A 15082-nucleotide genomic window follows, 5' to 3' on the forward strand; every position below is an offset into this window, starting at 1 on the left:
TCCCCCCCCCCCCCCCCCAACCCACCCACCCACACAACCCTCTCCCCCACAACCTCCCCCCCCCACCTGAAACAGGCCCTTTAGCCTCCCGCGTTCACTCTGACCAGCGATCACCCGTTCACACCAGTTCAACTTTCTCATCCACTCCCTGCACACTAGGGGCAATTTACAGAGGGCAACTAACTTACAAAACCGCACGTCTTTGGTATGTGGGAGGAAACAATCACAATCACAATAATACTTAATCAGCCAAGTATGTTTTGCAACATACCAGGAATTTCATTTGCCAAACTGAATCTGTCCTACAACAACGTGAACACGGAGGATGTCCTGGCACTGGGCCTCCTCCCTCACCTCAAAGTCCTCCACCTGACAGGGAACGATCTGGACTCCCTTACTCCAAACCTGGCAGCAATCTACAGTCCCCTGGACAGGTAAGCTTCTAGATACAAGGAACCGTTCTAAATGGAATAACTTACCCCTAAGTTGAGGATCTGGGGAGATGCCATAGAGGAGTTCAAAGTCCAGCGGATTCAGAACTACAAAAATGGAAACATCGAATCATGAATTGGTTGCCCAGTCCCATGAGATTGTTACGCCGTTGGTTAAGACTAACCTGATCTCAGCCTTGGCTTCCCTTTCCTCCTCCTCCTCCTCCTCCTTGTGACCTTGACTTCCCTCCCTGCAGACTAAACACAGAAACATAGTAAATAGGTGCAGGAATAGGCCATTCGGCCCTTCGAGACAGCACCGCCGTTCAATATGACCATGGCTGATCATCTAAAATCAGTACCCCGTTCCTGATTTTTCCCCAAAGCCCTTGATTCCGTTAGCCCTAAGAGCTCTATCTAACTCTCTCTTAAAAACATCCAGTGAATTGGCCTCCACTGCCTTCTCTGGCAGAGAATTACACAGATTCACAACTCTCTGGGTGAAGAGGTTTTTCCTCATCTCAGTCCTAAATGGCCGACCCCTTATTCTTAAACTGTGACCCCTAGTTCTTGACTCCTCCAACATTGGGAACATTTTTCCTGCATCTAGCCTGTCCAATCCTTTAAGAATTGTATATGTTTCTATAAGATCCCCTCACATCCTTTTAAATTCCAGTGAATAAAAGCCCAGTCGGCCCATTGTTTCATGATATGTTAGTCCCGCCATCCCGGGAATTAACCTAGTGAACCTACACTGCACTCCTTCACTGATGGTGACGAGTCAGAGTATAGAAGTGAGATCGACCGATTGACCAAATGGTGCCAGCGCAATAACCTGGCTCTCAACACCAGCAAAACCAAGGAACTGATTGTGGACTTTGGAAGGGGTAGGATAGGGACCCACAATCCACTTTATATCAATGGTGGAAAGGGTCAAGAACTTCAAATTCCTGGGCGTACATATTTCCGAAGATCTTTCCTGGTCCCAGCACACTGATGCAATTATAAAGAAAGCACATCAGCGCCTCTACTTCCTGAGAAGATTACAGAGAGTCGGTATGTCAAGGAGGATTCTCTCGAACTTCTACAGGTGCACAGTAGAGAGCATGCTGACTGGCTGCATCGTGGCTTGGTTCGGCAACTTGAACGTCCAGGAGCGGAAAAGAATGCAGAAAGTTGTGACCACTGCCCAGTCCATCATCGGCTCTGACCTCCCCTCCATCGAAGGGATCTATCGCAGTCGCTGCCTCAAAAAGGCAGCCAACATCATCAAGGACCCACACCATCCTGGCCACACACTCATCTCTCCATTGCCATTGGGAAGAAGGCACAGGAGCTTGAAATCTGGAATATCCAGGTGCAGGAACAGCTTCTTTGCCACAGCCATCAGGCTATTAAACACAAAAGCAAACAAGCGCTGAACAATAACAGTTATTATTATTGTGTATATATAAGGTCTATGGTATATAAACACACTGAACTTTAACTCCTGTTCTGTATTATGTCTACATGTTCCGTTGTGCTGCAGCAAGCAAAATTCATTGTCCTATCTGGGACACATGACAATAAAACTCTCTTGACTCTCTTGACTCTTGACATGTGATTTTCTTCTATTACAAATCTCAAATTGTAGAATACAGAGGCAAATAAATAAAAGATGGGTCTTTGTGCCAAACATTATGGACGGCAGTGTATGCTTTAAAAAGGTAAGAAGGAATTTCTTTAGTCTGAGGGTGAATCTGTGGGATTAATTGCCACAGAAGGCTGTGGAGGCCAAGTCAATGGATATGTTTAAGGCGGAGATTGACAGATTCTTGATTAGTACGGGTGTCGGGGTTATTGGGAGAAGGCAGGAGAATGGGGTTAGGAGGGAGAGATAGATCAGCCATGATTGAATGGCAGAGTAGCCTTGATGGGCCAAAAGGCCTAATTCTGCTCCTAGAACTTATGATCTTACAAACTTATCAATCCGCTGCCACACTTGCATTGTTATCATCATGTACATCACCGGCCTTTTATGTTAATAGATTTGAGCATCAATAACTTCAAGCTGAACTGGGTCTTATTTACAGTAAATAAATTATTTTTATAGAAGTTTATTTTTTTCCAATTTGTGTCCTTCAGGTTAATGATGAAGATTTTCACTTGTTTGATAATGTGGCTTTTATAAATGCAGCAGAAAACCAGTTACCTCTCGGTAAGACTCAGACATCTGAACATTCTTCCCAGTTTCATGAATAAGGGTCAGGCCACAGAGACCCCCAAGTAATGTGTCCATACTGCTTTCATTGTTTAGTTTAGCTTAGAGGTACAGCACGAAAACAGGCCCTTCGACCCACCGAGTCTACACCGACCAGTGATCCCCGTACATTAACATCGTCCTACACACACTGGGGACAATTTACACTTATACCAAGCCAATTAACGTACATACTTGTACGTCTTTGGAGTGTGGGAGGAAACCGAGGATCTCAGAGAAAACCCACGCAGGTCACGGGGACAACGTACAAACTCCGTACAGACAGCACCCGTAGTCGGGATCGAACCCGGACCTCAGGCGCAGATTCACAACTCTCTGGGTGAAAATGTTTTTCCTCATCTCAGTCCTAAATGGCCAACCCCTTATTCTTAAACTGTGGCCCCAGGTTCTGGACTCCCCCCATCATGGGGACCATTTTTCCTGCATCTAGCCTGTCCAGTCCCTTCTGGGCCTGTCCAACTTGGGCGATTTTTCAGCGGACTGCTGGCGACGGTCAAGTTGCCGGCAGTCGCCTGAAAAACCGGCAACTGTCAGAGTGGAACACACACACACACACATGTGCACACACACACACAAACAAATCGCTTCCTTCACCAGCCCGTTATGCAGGCGTGAGGCAGGGCAAACGGGGGGGAGCATTGTCTAAAAAACTCACACAGTGCAAAGCCAAGGTGATACAGACATTGAACAGGAAGGTTGGCGCTGTAATTTAGATGGCTAAAGCACAGTGTACGGTAAGTACTTTAAAAGAGAGGGGGAGGGGGGGGGCAAGGGGGGAGAAGGAGTGGGAACAACTTTTCAGAAGCTAGAGATACACGGCTGTGAAGCTCGGCAGACACTAAAAATTACCGGTCGTTTATCCTTGGTTCTGAAAACTACTGTTTACCTTTTTTTCCCCCAATGAGCCAATGAAATTCACCGGTCAGCACCGGCTACAACCTACGAGAACCTTCGACCTCCTGGCGACCCACCTACTCTCTCCGTGGCGGCTTCATTCCAGTCGGCGGTAATTTTTTCAACATGTTGAAAAATTCACGGCGATCATAATGAGGTCACGACTAGTTCCCAGAATGCGGGAACTCCTCATGACCATGAAGGCGACTCCCCGGCAACCACCCGCGAACACGTGGCTGCCATGTGGCGACCGCATAGTCTCCTGCAGTCGCCTAAAAGGTCGCCTAAGTGGGACAGCCCCGTTAAGAATTGTATATGTTTCTAATCTAATCGTTGTAACAATATCTAATCATTTCCGTTTGTGTTGCTGTCAGAGCCGTTCCGTTTTTTTCTGGCTCTCAGGGAACTGGACCTCAGCTTGAATGGGCTACGGAAGCTGCTCCTCACCACTCAAGATTTTCTCAACTTGGAGGTAAATCATCACATGTAGAGTGTTCCCCTGTATCACTGAAGTAGCCCCAAGACATCCCATTGACTCCACCTACATCTACACCTCACGCTGCCACAGCAAGGCCAGCAGCATCATCAAGGACCAGTCTCACCCCCGGTCACTCCCTCTTCTCCCCTCTCCCATCGGGCAAGAGGTACAGAACTGTGAAAACCAACGCACACCTCCAGATTCAGGGACAGTTTCTTCCCAGCTGTTTCTTCCCAACTGAACCATCCTATCACCAACCAGAGAGCAGTTCTGACCTACTATCTACCATATTGGAGACCGTCTGACTATTTTTAATCAGACTTTACTGGACTTTATCTTGCACTAAACGTTATTCCCTTTATCCTGTATCTGGACACTGCGGACGGCTTGATTGTAATCATGTATAGTTTTTACGCTGGCTGGATAGTACGCAACAAAAGCTTTTCGCTGTACCTCGGTACACGTGATGATAATAATAATAATAGTTTCTTTTATTCTCAATAATACTCTGCCTATTATCTGTTTTCTCAGCACCACTCTGCCCCGATGTCTGTTATTCTCAGTATTAATATTGTTTTGTTTTTTTCGTGTAAGAAGGAACTGCAGATGCTGGTTAATACCGAAGAGATAAACCAGCACCTGTGTCTACAAAAAGCTGGAGTACTCAGCGGGTCAGGCAGCATCTCTGGAGAGAAAGAATAGGTTACGTTTTGGGTCGAGACCCTTCGTCAGACTGTCTGAAGAAGGGTCTCGACTGGAAACGTCACCCATTCATTTTCTCCCGCAATGTTGCCTGACCCGCTGAGTTACTCCAGCATTTTGTGTCTATCTTTGTTTGTTATTTCCGCACTGTTGTCCTCAATGTTTTATATTCACCGGACTCTCCACGGCTCCACGTCGATGGTTTGTGTGTTCCAGGTACTGAATCTGTCCTACAACAGTGTGAACAAGGAGGATGTTCTGGCACTGGGCCTCCTCCCTCACCTCAAAGTCCTCCACCTGACAGGGAACGATCTGGACTCCCTTACTCCAAACCTGGCAGCACTCTACAGTCCCCTGGACAGGTAAGCTTCTAGATACAAGGAACCATTCTAAATGGAATAACTTACCCCTAGGTTGAGGATCCGGGGAGATGCCATAGAGGAGTTCAAAGTCCAGCGGATTCAGAACCACAAAAATGGAAACATCGAATCATGAATTGGTCGCCCAGTCCCATGAGATTGTTACGCCGTTGGTTAAGACTAACCTGATCTCAGCCTTGGCTTCACTTTCCTCCTCCTCCTCCTTGTAACCTTGACTTCCCTCCCTGCAGACTAAACACAGAAACATAGAAAATAGGTGCAGGAATAGGCCATTCGGCCCTTCCAGCCAGCACCGCCGTTCAATATGATCATGGCTGATCATCTAAAATCAGTAACCCGTTCCTGCTTTCCCCCCCATATCCCTGGATTGTGTTAGCCTTGGAGCTGAAAACATCCAGTGAATTGGCCTCCACTGCCTTCTGTGCCTGGATTAGCGGGTATTAGGTATAAGGTGGTTGGACAGACGTGGATTGTTTTTCCCTGGAAAGTCGGTGGTTGAAGGGAGACCTGACAGAAGTATATAAAATTATGAGAGGGACAGATCAAAGTCAAGGTGCAGTGACATGAATTTGCCAGCAGCGATACACTTAAAAAGAACACACAATACACAAACATCCACCACAGCATTCTTCACTGTGGTGGAAGGCAACAGCCAGTTCTCCTCCTTTGTTCCCCCGTGATCGGGGCCATGAACCCTCCGTACGCATGTCCCGATGTACAGGCCCTCTCGTCGGGATGATCTGAACTCTGACGTCGGGACGGTTAAACACAGTGCCCGAATCGGCACTTTTCCTACCAGAGACCACGTAGAGTCGACAGTCAGAATCTTTTTCCCCAGAGCAAAGGATATATGTGGTGCAAGTTTTTTTTACACAGAGGGCGGTGAACATCTGGAATGGGCTAACAGGGGAGATGACGGGGGCAGACACAATGTATAAAAGGCACTCGGACAGATACTTGGATAGGAAAGGGCCATGGGCCTAATGCAAGCAAATGGGATTAGTGCAGATAGGCATCTTGGTCGACATGGATGAGATGATCTACGAAGAATGCGAATGGTCTACAGAAGCTGCTCGTGATAGATCACGATTTCCTCAACTTAGGGGTAAGTTATTCCATTTAGAATGGTTCCTTGTATCTATAAAAAAAACCCCCATAAGGTATAACTCCAGGGCCAAAGGGACACAAAGTGCTGGAGTCACTCAGCAGGTCAGGCAGCAACTTTGGAGAACATGAGGAAGAATTTCTTTAGTCAGAAGGTGGTGAATCTGTGGATTTCATTGCCACAGGCGGCAGTGAAGGCCATCAGTGGATATTTTTAAGACAGAGATAGATAGATTCTTGATTATTACAGGGGTTATGGGGAGAAGGCAGGAGAATGGGGTTAGGAGGGAGAGATAGATCAGCCCTGATTGAATGGCGGAGTAAACGTGATGGGCCGAATGGCTTCATTCTGCTCCTATCACTTATGACCTTATGAGCATGGACAGGTGGCATCTTGGGTCGGGACCCTTGCACCCCCCCCCTCTAGAGCCAAGGCCGGTGAGAAAGGGCCTGTTTCTGTGCTGCATTTTTTTATGACACACCCAGTTCACTAAGGATTCCTAAATACCACGTGTGTACCCACGCAGTCTGGACGCACCGCTTCTGAGGTTTCCAGTCCTCGAGGTCCTGATGTTGGATGAGAACAGATTCTCCGACCCCTGTGTGTTATCAAGCCTGGCCGGCCTGCACAGGTGAGCCGTTAGATCAGCTTTTCCCACTCTGTTTCACTGTGACATGTTCCACACATGCAAATGGATGGGTCGCTCGACTGACCGACTGATTGATTGATTGATTGATTGATTGATTGATTGATTGATTGATTGACTAACTAACTGAATAACTAACTAACTAACTAACTAACTAATCAAAGATTGACACAACCAATGATTGATTGATTGATTGATACCGTAGTGTTTTTTGTTTTGTTTTGGCCACATAAAGAGCGCCGACACAGAGGGTGGTGGGTTTATGGAACAAGCTGCCAGAGGAGGTAGTTGAGGCTGGGACTCAACAGTTAGATAGCTACATGGATAGGACAGGTTTGGAGTGATATGGACCAAGCGCAGGCAGGTGGGACTAGTGTAGCTGGGACATGTTGGCCGGTGTGGGCGAGTTGGGCCGAGGGGCCGGTTTCCACATTGTATCCTATGACTATTCTATGACTATGACAAAATTACAAAGTATCCCGCGCCAGGTCCTCCTTTGTCCTCCCCCCTCCTCTCCCTCCCCCTCCCCTCCCCCCCCCCCCCCCCCCCCCCCCCCCCCCCCCCCCCCCCCCCCCCCCCCCCCCCCCCCCCCCACGCTGGTTCCCGGTGACCACGACCTCCGGCACTGATTAGTGGTCCAATGACATAGATTCATTCAGTCACGCCACAGGTTCGCAGGCTCACAAGTTATAGAAGTAGAATTAGGCCATTCGGCCCCATCGAGTCCACTCCGCCATTCAACCATGGTGATCTCTGCCTCCTCATCCCATTTTCCTGCCTTCTCCCCATAACCCTTGACACCCGTTCAATGGTTATGCTGGCAGGCTGGGCGTTGAGTTTCTCCATCATTCAAGATTTGTGTCACTGGTTCCATCTACTCATTATGCAGTTGAACAGAGGGATCTAGGAATAACTGTGCATAGTTCCCTGAAGGTGGAATCTCATATAGATAGGGTGGTAAAGAAAGCTTTTGGTATGCTAGCCTTTATAAATCAGAGCATTGAGTATAGAAGTTGGGATGTAATGTTAAAATTGTACAAGGCATTGGTGAGACCAATTCTGGAGTATGGTGTACAATTTTGGTCGCCCAATTATAGGAAGGATGTCAACAAAATAGAGAGCGTACAGAGGAGATTTACTAGAATGTTGCCTGGGTTTCAGCAACTAAGTTACAGAGAAAGGTTGAATAAGTTAGGTCTTTATTCTCTGGAGCGCAGAAGGTTAAGGGGGGACTTGATAGAGGTCTTTAAAATGATGAGAGGGATAGACAGAGTTGACGTGGACAAGCTTTCCCATTGAGAGTAGAGAAGATTCAAACAAGAGGACATGACTTCAGAATTAAGGGACAGAAGTTTAGGGGTAACATGAGGGGGAACTTCTTTACTCAGAGAGTGGTAGCAGTGTGCAATGAGCTTCCAGTGGAAGTGGTGGAGGCAGGTTCGATTTTATCATTTAAAAATAAATTGGATAGGTATATGGATGGGAAAGGAATGGAGGGTTATGGTCTGAGTGCAGGTAGATGGGACTAGGGGAAAATAATTGTTCGGCACGGACCTGTAGGGCGAGATGGCCTGTTTCCGTGCTGTAATTGTTATATGGTTATATGGTTATGTGGTTATTATCTGCATGTTCGACTCAGAACCATCTCTCCCATATGCTGTCATATGCTGAGAGAATGGAGTGGCTGGGCTTGTACACTCTGGAGTTTAGAAGGATGAGAGAGGATCTCATTGAAACATATAAGATTGTTAAGGGCTTGGACACGGTAGAGGCAGGAAACATGTTCCTGATGTTGGGGAGTCCAGGCTCTTAAAGATAGCGGAGTCAGAGGATATGGGGAGAAGGCAGGAATGGGGTACTGATTGGGGATGATCAGCCATGATCACATTGAATGGCGGTGCTGGCTCGAAGGGCCGAATGGCCTACTCCTGCACCTATAGTCTATTGTCTCTCTTTCAAAACACAACGTGCTGGAGTAACTCAGCGGGTCAGGCAACATCTCTGATGGGAATGGACAGGTGATGTTTCGGGTCGGGACAGAATGTCCCTCCAGAGATGCTGCCTGACCCGCTGATACTCCAGCACGATGTGTTTTAATGGGGATTCCAGCATCCGCAGTTTCTTGTGCCTCCACCTTCTCTCTCTTCCTGTCCCATCACGTTATTCTGCATTACTGCCAAAGATCTCTCTGTCTCTCTCTTCTGTTTTTCATTTACCTGTCTCCACTTATGCTGAAGCCACAGGGCTCGATTCCATGTCATCATCATCGGCGGTCACTGGAAACGAGTATGACTGTCCTCTTTTGGGAGGACGCCTGTGCGTGACTTTGTTTAACGTGGGGAGACTGGTGCACAGACAGCCACCTTGACAGATCTGGGTCAGGATCCAGTGGCATGGAGTCCAAGACGACCGGAGACCCTTTTCTGCTGCAGCCTTCATCCGCCTTCCCAGCCGTTGTGACGCTCCACTAAGGTCAGCCATCGTCCTCCGCCTGTTCCACCGTTGAGGTCTCCGTTGGATTGCTCTTTGGCAGAGACCTCCCCCTCGACCTTACCGCCATGGGTGGCCCTACCAGGAGCATAGCTCCAGACGGCATCGCTCTCAGGATCTCAGGACCACACACATGTTAATCCATGTTAATGCTGACAATGCTACATTCTACCACGGCTCCAAATAGGCTCTAAATTACATTGTCTTGGGTGCATTATTTTTTACTTTGCTCTATTATTGTGTGTGTGTGTGTGTGTGTGTGTGTGTGTGTGTGTGTGTGTGTGTGTGTGTGTGTGTGTGTGTGTGTGTGTGTGTGTGTGTGTGTGTGTACAACATATTTACTCAACATTTAAAAGATATTTGGACAGGTAAGCGGATAGGAAATGTGAAGAGAGTTAGACAATAGACAATAGGTACAGGAGTAGGCCATTCGGCCCTTCAATGTGATCATGGCTGATCATATCCAATCAGTACCCTGCCTTCTCCCCATATCCCCTGACCCCGCTATTTTTAAGAGCCCTATCTAACTCTCTCTTGAAAGCATTCAGAGAACCTGCCTCCACCGCCCTCTGAGGCAGAGAATTCCACAGACTCACCACTCTCTGTGAGAAAAAGTGTTTCCTTGTCTCCGTTCTAAATGGCTTACTCCTTATTCTTAAACTGTGGCCCCTGGTTCTGGACTCCCCCAACATCGGGAACATGTTTCCTGCCTCTAGCGTGTCTAAGCCCTTAACAATCTTATATGTTTCAATGAGATGCCCTCTCATCCTTCTAAACTCCAGAGTGCACAAGCCCAACTGCTCCATTCTCTCAGCATTCCTTGTAAACCTACACTGCACTCCCTCAATAGCAAGAATGTCCTTCCTCAAATTAAGGGATCAAAACTGCACACAATACTCCAGGTGTGGTCTCACTAGGGCCCTGTACAACTGCAGAAGGACCTCTTTGCTCCTATATTCGATTCTTCTTTTTGTGGGGTTGTGGGCCAGAGGCAGACAGATAGATGGCACTGTGGGCTGAAGGGCCTGTCGCCATGCTCTATGGGTCTATCTACCTACTCACCTGCCTTGGCCTCTGGAACTGCCCCACAATGAGGATTCTCAACTCTTCTCATTGATTTTCGGTCCAATTCTAGCCCCTGCACTCTGTTATTCGCTCCAAGACAAAATATTTGTACCTTACCACTACTTTTTTTGCTTATTTGTGAACTAGGCTAAAGTACTTAAACCTGGATCACAATTACCTGACGGGCGTTCCCTACCTGCAGCAGATGGAGCTGTTTGAGCTGTCGGAGAAGGGTGGAGGTGCTGACTTGTGTTACAACCTCATCCACCAGGTCAAGGAGCCCATCGTATGTCCCACACTGACAATGGCGGATTCTCTCGGCTTCCAGTCCGACATCCGGATAATCAGGGAACAAAGAGAGCATGAGCACGGGAAGAATATGGTGCTGGAGCAGAGCGAGAGGCTGGGGGGGGAGGAGAGAACGGAGGAGTGGCAGCGAGTGGGGGAGGAGGAGAGAGTGGGGGAGGGAGTGGGGGAGGGGGAGAGAATGGAGGAAGACTGGAGGGTAGGGGAGGGGGAGAGAGTGGGGGAGGTGGAGAGAATGGGGGAGGGGGAGATAATGGAGGAAGGACTGGAGTATGGAGGAGGGAGAGAGAGTGGGGAAGGGGAGAGAGTGGGGGAGGGGGAGAGAGTGGGGGAGGAGGGGCGGGTTGAGGAGGAGGGGAGAATGGAGGCAGGAGTGGGGATGAAGGAAGGGGAGATGGTGGAGGGGGAGGAGGGACTCGGGTTGGAGGAGAGAGTAGGGGAGAGGGGAGCGGAAGTGGAAACAGTGGAGCAAGGAGAGATGGTTGGTGTGGGAAAAGAGGGGGAAAGGGAGGTGGTGGAGCAGAGGGAAGAGGATGGCAAGAAGGGGGAGAAGGTGGAAGGGAAAGAAGAAAAGGAGAAGGAGGAGGAAGTTGCCAAGCAGGAAGTGGAGGAAGAGGAAACAGCCAAGCAGAAAGTGGCCAAGCAGGAAGTGGGGAAAGAGGAAACAGCCAAGCAGGAAATGGAGGAAGTGGAAACGGCCAAGCAGGAAGTGGAGGAAGAGGAAACAGCCAAGCAGGAAGTGGGGAAAGAGGAGATAGTCAAGCAGGAAATGGAGGAAGTAGAAACGGCCAAGCAGGAAGTGGAGCAAGAGGAAATGGCCAAGCAGGAAGTGGCCAAGCAGGAAGTGGGGAAAGAGGAAACAGTCAAGCAGGAAATGGAGGAAGTGGAAACGGCCAAGCAGGAAGTGGAAACGGCCAAGCAGGAAGTGGAGGAAGAGGAAACGGCCAAGCTGGAAATGGAGGAAGTGGAAATGGACAAGGAGGAAAGGGAGGAAGAGGAATTGGACAAGGATATGGATGGAAAGTATTCTGATGATGAGAGTGACGAGAGTTCCGGTGAGTGTAATTTCTGCTTTGCTTTCCCATCCCTGCAGCCAATGATTTAGGACTGTACAGACCTTATGATACCTTACGATTACTGAATTTTGAATGTGGCTCAAGTTCAAGTTCAAGTGAGTTTATTGTCATGTGTCCCTGTATAGGACAATGAAATTCTTGCTTTGCTTAAGCACACAGAAAATAGTAGGCATTTACTACAAAACAGATAAATGTGTCCATATACCATGATATAAATATATACACACATGAATAAATAAACTGGTAGTGCAAATAACAGAAAGTGGTTGCTAATAATCAGAGTTTTGTCCGAGCCAGGTTTAATAGCCTGATGGCTGAGGGGAAGTAGCTATTCCTGAACCTGGTTGTTGCAGTCTTCAGGCTCCTGTACCTTCTACCTGAAGGTAGCAGGGAGATGAGTGTGTGGCCAGGATGGTGTGGGTCTTTGATGATACTGCCAGCCTTTTTGAGGCAGCGACTGCGATAAATCCCCTCGATGGAAGGAAGGTCAGAGCCGATGATGGACTGGGCAGTGTTTACTACTTTTTGTAGTCTTTTCCTCTCCAGGGCGCTCAAATTGCCGAACCAAGCCACGATGCAACCGGTCAGCATGCTCTCGACTGTGCACCTGTAGAAGTTAGAGAGACTTTCAATAGGACACTTGGCCCTGGGAGGCAACAGAGCCAGCCTGCATGGCTCTACTTCTTCCAACCGTAGCCTGTAAATAGAGGGAAGTCGGGATTCTTTCCCAGTTCCGAACTAAACTCCCTGCATGTTCACAAATGTAGGCCCAAATTCGGCTTTGACTCCATCTACAGGTCTGCAGATGACACCATTGTGGAGGTGCTGGATCACCAACAAGAATGAGATGGAGTACAAGGCGGAGATAAAGAACGTAGCTGATGTCAGGACAATAAACTCTCTCTCAATGTCAGCAAGACGAAGGAGCTCGTTATCGACTTTAGTTTATTTTGTACTTTTGAGATACAGCACGGAAACAGGCGCTTCGGCCTACCGGGTCCGCGCCGACCAGCGATCCTCGCTCATTAACACTACCCTACACATTCGGCCCTTCGAGCCAGCACCGCCATTCCATGTGATTATGGCAGATCATCCACAATCAGATGCACTGTAGAAAGCATACTATTGGAATGCATCACAGCTTGATCACAAGTGATAGGAGCAGAATTAGGCCATTCAGCCCATCAAGTCTACTCCGCCATTCAATCATGGCTCCCTCCTAACCCCATTCTCTTGCCTTATCCCCATAACCCTTCACAACCAGCTTGGTTTGAGAACAGCTCTGTCCAAGACTGCAAGAAATTGCAGACAGTTATGGATGTAGCCCAGACCATCACACAGACCACACTCCCCACCATTGTAGATGTAGCCCAGTCCATCACACGGACCAGACCTTTTCCACCATTGACTCCACCCACACTTCACGCTGCCTCGGGAAAGCAGCCAACATAATCAAAGACATCCTCCCCCAGTCATTCCTTCTTCTCCCCGCTCCCGTCTGGCAGAAGGTACAGAAGCTTGAAAGCGCGTACCACCAGACTCAGGAACAGCTTCTTCCCCTCTGTTATCAGGCTTCTGAACGGCCCTTCCATAAGCTAGGGTACTGTCCGATTCACCTCTACCCCATTGCGGACATTGGGCTTTGTCTGTGGAACTGATGTGCTACAATGCTTAGAACTATATTCTGCACTCTGTACCTTGCCCTTTGCTCCACCTATTGGACTTGAGTTGTATTTATGGACGATGTTATCTGATCTGCTTGGATAGCGTGCAGAACAAAGCTGTACAATGTACCTTGGTGCAATTGACAATGGTAAACCTAAGCCTAAAATCACGGGGATGACAGATGGCACAATGGGCTAAGTGTTCGGCTGGCAACCGGAATGTAGCCGGTTCGAATCCCGCTTGGAGTGCATACTGTCGTTGTGTCCTTGGGCAAGACACTTCACCCACCTTTGCCTGTGTGTGAATGTGTGTGAGTGATTGGTGGTGGTCGGAGGGGCCGTAGGCGCAGATTGGCAGCCACGCTTCCGTCAGTCTGCCCCAGGGCAGCTGTGGCTACAGAAGTAGCTTACCACCACCGAGTGTGACTGAGGAGTGAATGAATAATGCGATGTAAAGCGCCTTGAGTATTAGAAAGGCGCTATATAAATCCCATCCATTATTATTATTATTAAACCTGAGATGGAGAAGATAGAGAGACAAGAGAAGCCATGACGATACTGTGGGCTAAGGACCACAGTGTTTGCTGGAATTCTGAAATAACGATGGAAATGACATGCTGATAATGTTAATTCCGTTTATCCAGGATACAGAGGTGAAACTTGCCGACTTGTCCATGTGTGCAGGATGGGCTAGTCACATTTACCTGCCGTTTAAACTTCCTTAAACCTCCTTGACTTTAGACTTTAGTTTAATTTGGTTTAGAGGTACAGCGCGGAAACAGGCCCTTTGGCCCACAGTGTCCACTCCGACCAGTGATCCCCGTACACTAACTCTATCCGGCACACACTAGGGACACTTTACAATTTACAGAACGAAAATTCACCTACAAACCTGTACGTCTTTGGAGTGTGGGAGGGAACCGGAGCACCCGCAGAAAATTCACGGGGAGAACGTACCAACTCCGTACCCATAGTCGGGATCGAACCTGGGTCTCTGGCACTGTAAGGTCATAAGTGATAGGAGTAGATTTAGCCCATTTGGCCCATCAAGTCTACTCCGCTATTCAAACCTCTGACACCCGTACTAATCAAGAATCTATCTACCTCTGCCTTAAAAATATCCACTGACTTGGCCTCCACACTTTGCAACACTATATTCCATCTGCCACTTCTCTGCCCACTCTCCCAACCAGTCCAAGTCATTCTGCAGAGTCCCTGCTTTCTCTACACGACCTGCCCTTCCACCTGTTTTCGTATCTTCTGCAAACTTGGCCACGATACCTCCAATCCCCCCGTAATGGCAGCAGCTCTACCGCTAGGCCACCGTACCGCCCTTGAGTGCTTGTCGAGTGACTGCAGAGATTCCTGCGGTTGGCCAGTGAATGGGTAACTGACTCCCGACAATATTCCCATCCCACCGTGGTTGTCCCAGCTCTGATCTCTGCCCCCAATACACCCATTGATCCAACATCCTCAACTCCCTGGATAGAGGCTTCCTAAAATTCAAAACCTCCTGGGTGAAGACATTTCGCGGCATCTTGGTTCTGAATGACCATACCACTGTACTGACCATACACCCACCACT

General features: G+C 48.4%; 2 protein-coding genes across 3 annotated transcripts in view; both read left to right on the forward strand.

Moving 5' to 3' along the window:
- xrra1 (X-ray radiation resistance associated 1) overlaps positions 1-11140 on the forward strand; it is a 37573-nt gene extending 26433 nt beyond the window's left edge. Inside the window, exons 5-10 of the mRNA XM_033023399.1 lie at positions 2556-2628; positions 3960-4057; positions 4982-5127; positions 6777-6881; positions 10599-10890; positions 11129-11140. Coding sequence (XP_032879290.1) covers positions 2556-2628; positions 3960-4057; positions 4982-5127; positions 6777-6881; positions 10599-10890; positions 11129-11140 — 726 coding nt within the window. The remainder of the gene's footprint in view (positions 1-2555; positions 2629-3959; positions 4058-4981; positions 5128-6776; positions 6882-10598; positions 10891-11128) is intronic.
- Positions 11141-11199: 59 nt separating this feature from the next.
- LOC116974046 (X-ray radiation resistance-associated protein 1-like) overlaps positions 11200-15082 on the forward strand; it is a 52926-nt gene continuing 49043 nt past the window's right edge. Inside the window, exons 1-2 of one of the 2 annotated variants that reach the window (XM_033022157.1) lie at positions 11200-11657; positions 11730-11812. In XM_033022157.1, coding sequence (XP_032878048.1) covers positions 11236-11657; positions 11730-11812 — 505 coding nt within the window. In that variant the 5' untranslated portion in view covers positions 11200-11235. Of the gene's footprint in view, positions 11813-15082 lie in introns of both variants that reach the window. The other variant, XM_033022156.1, reaches the window with a different exon arrangement.

Source organism: Amblyraja radiata, chromosome 6 (genome assembly GCF_010909765.2).
Source record: "Amblyraja radiata isolate CabotCenter1 chromosome 6, sAmbRad1.1.pri, whole genome shotgun sequence".
NCBI classification, from domain to species: Eukaryota; Metazoa; Chordata; class Chondrichthyes; order Rajiformes; family Rajidae; genus Amblyraja; species Amblyraja radiata.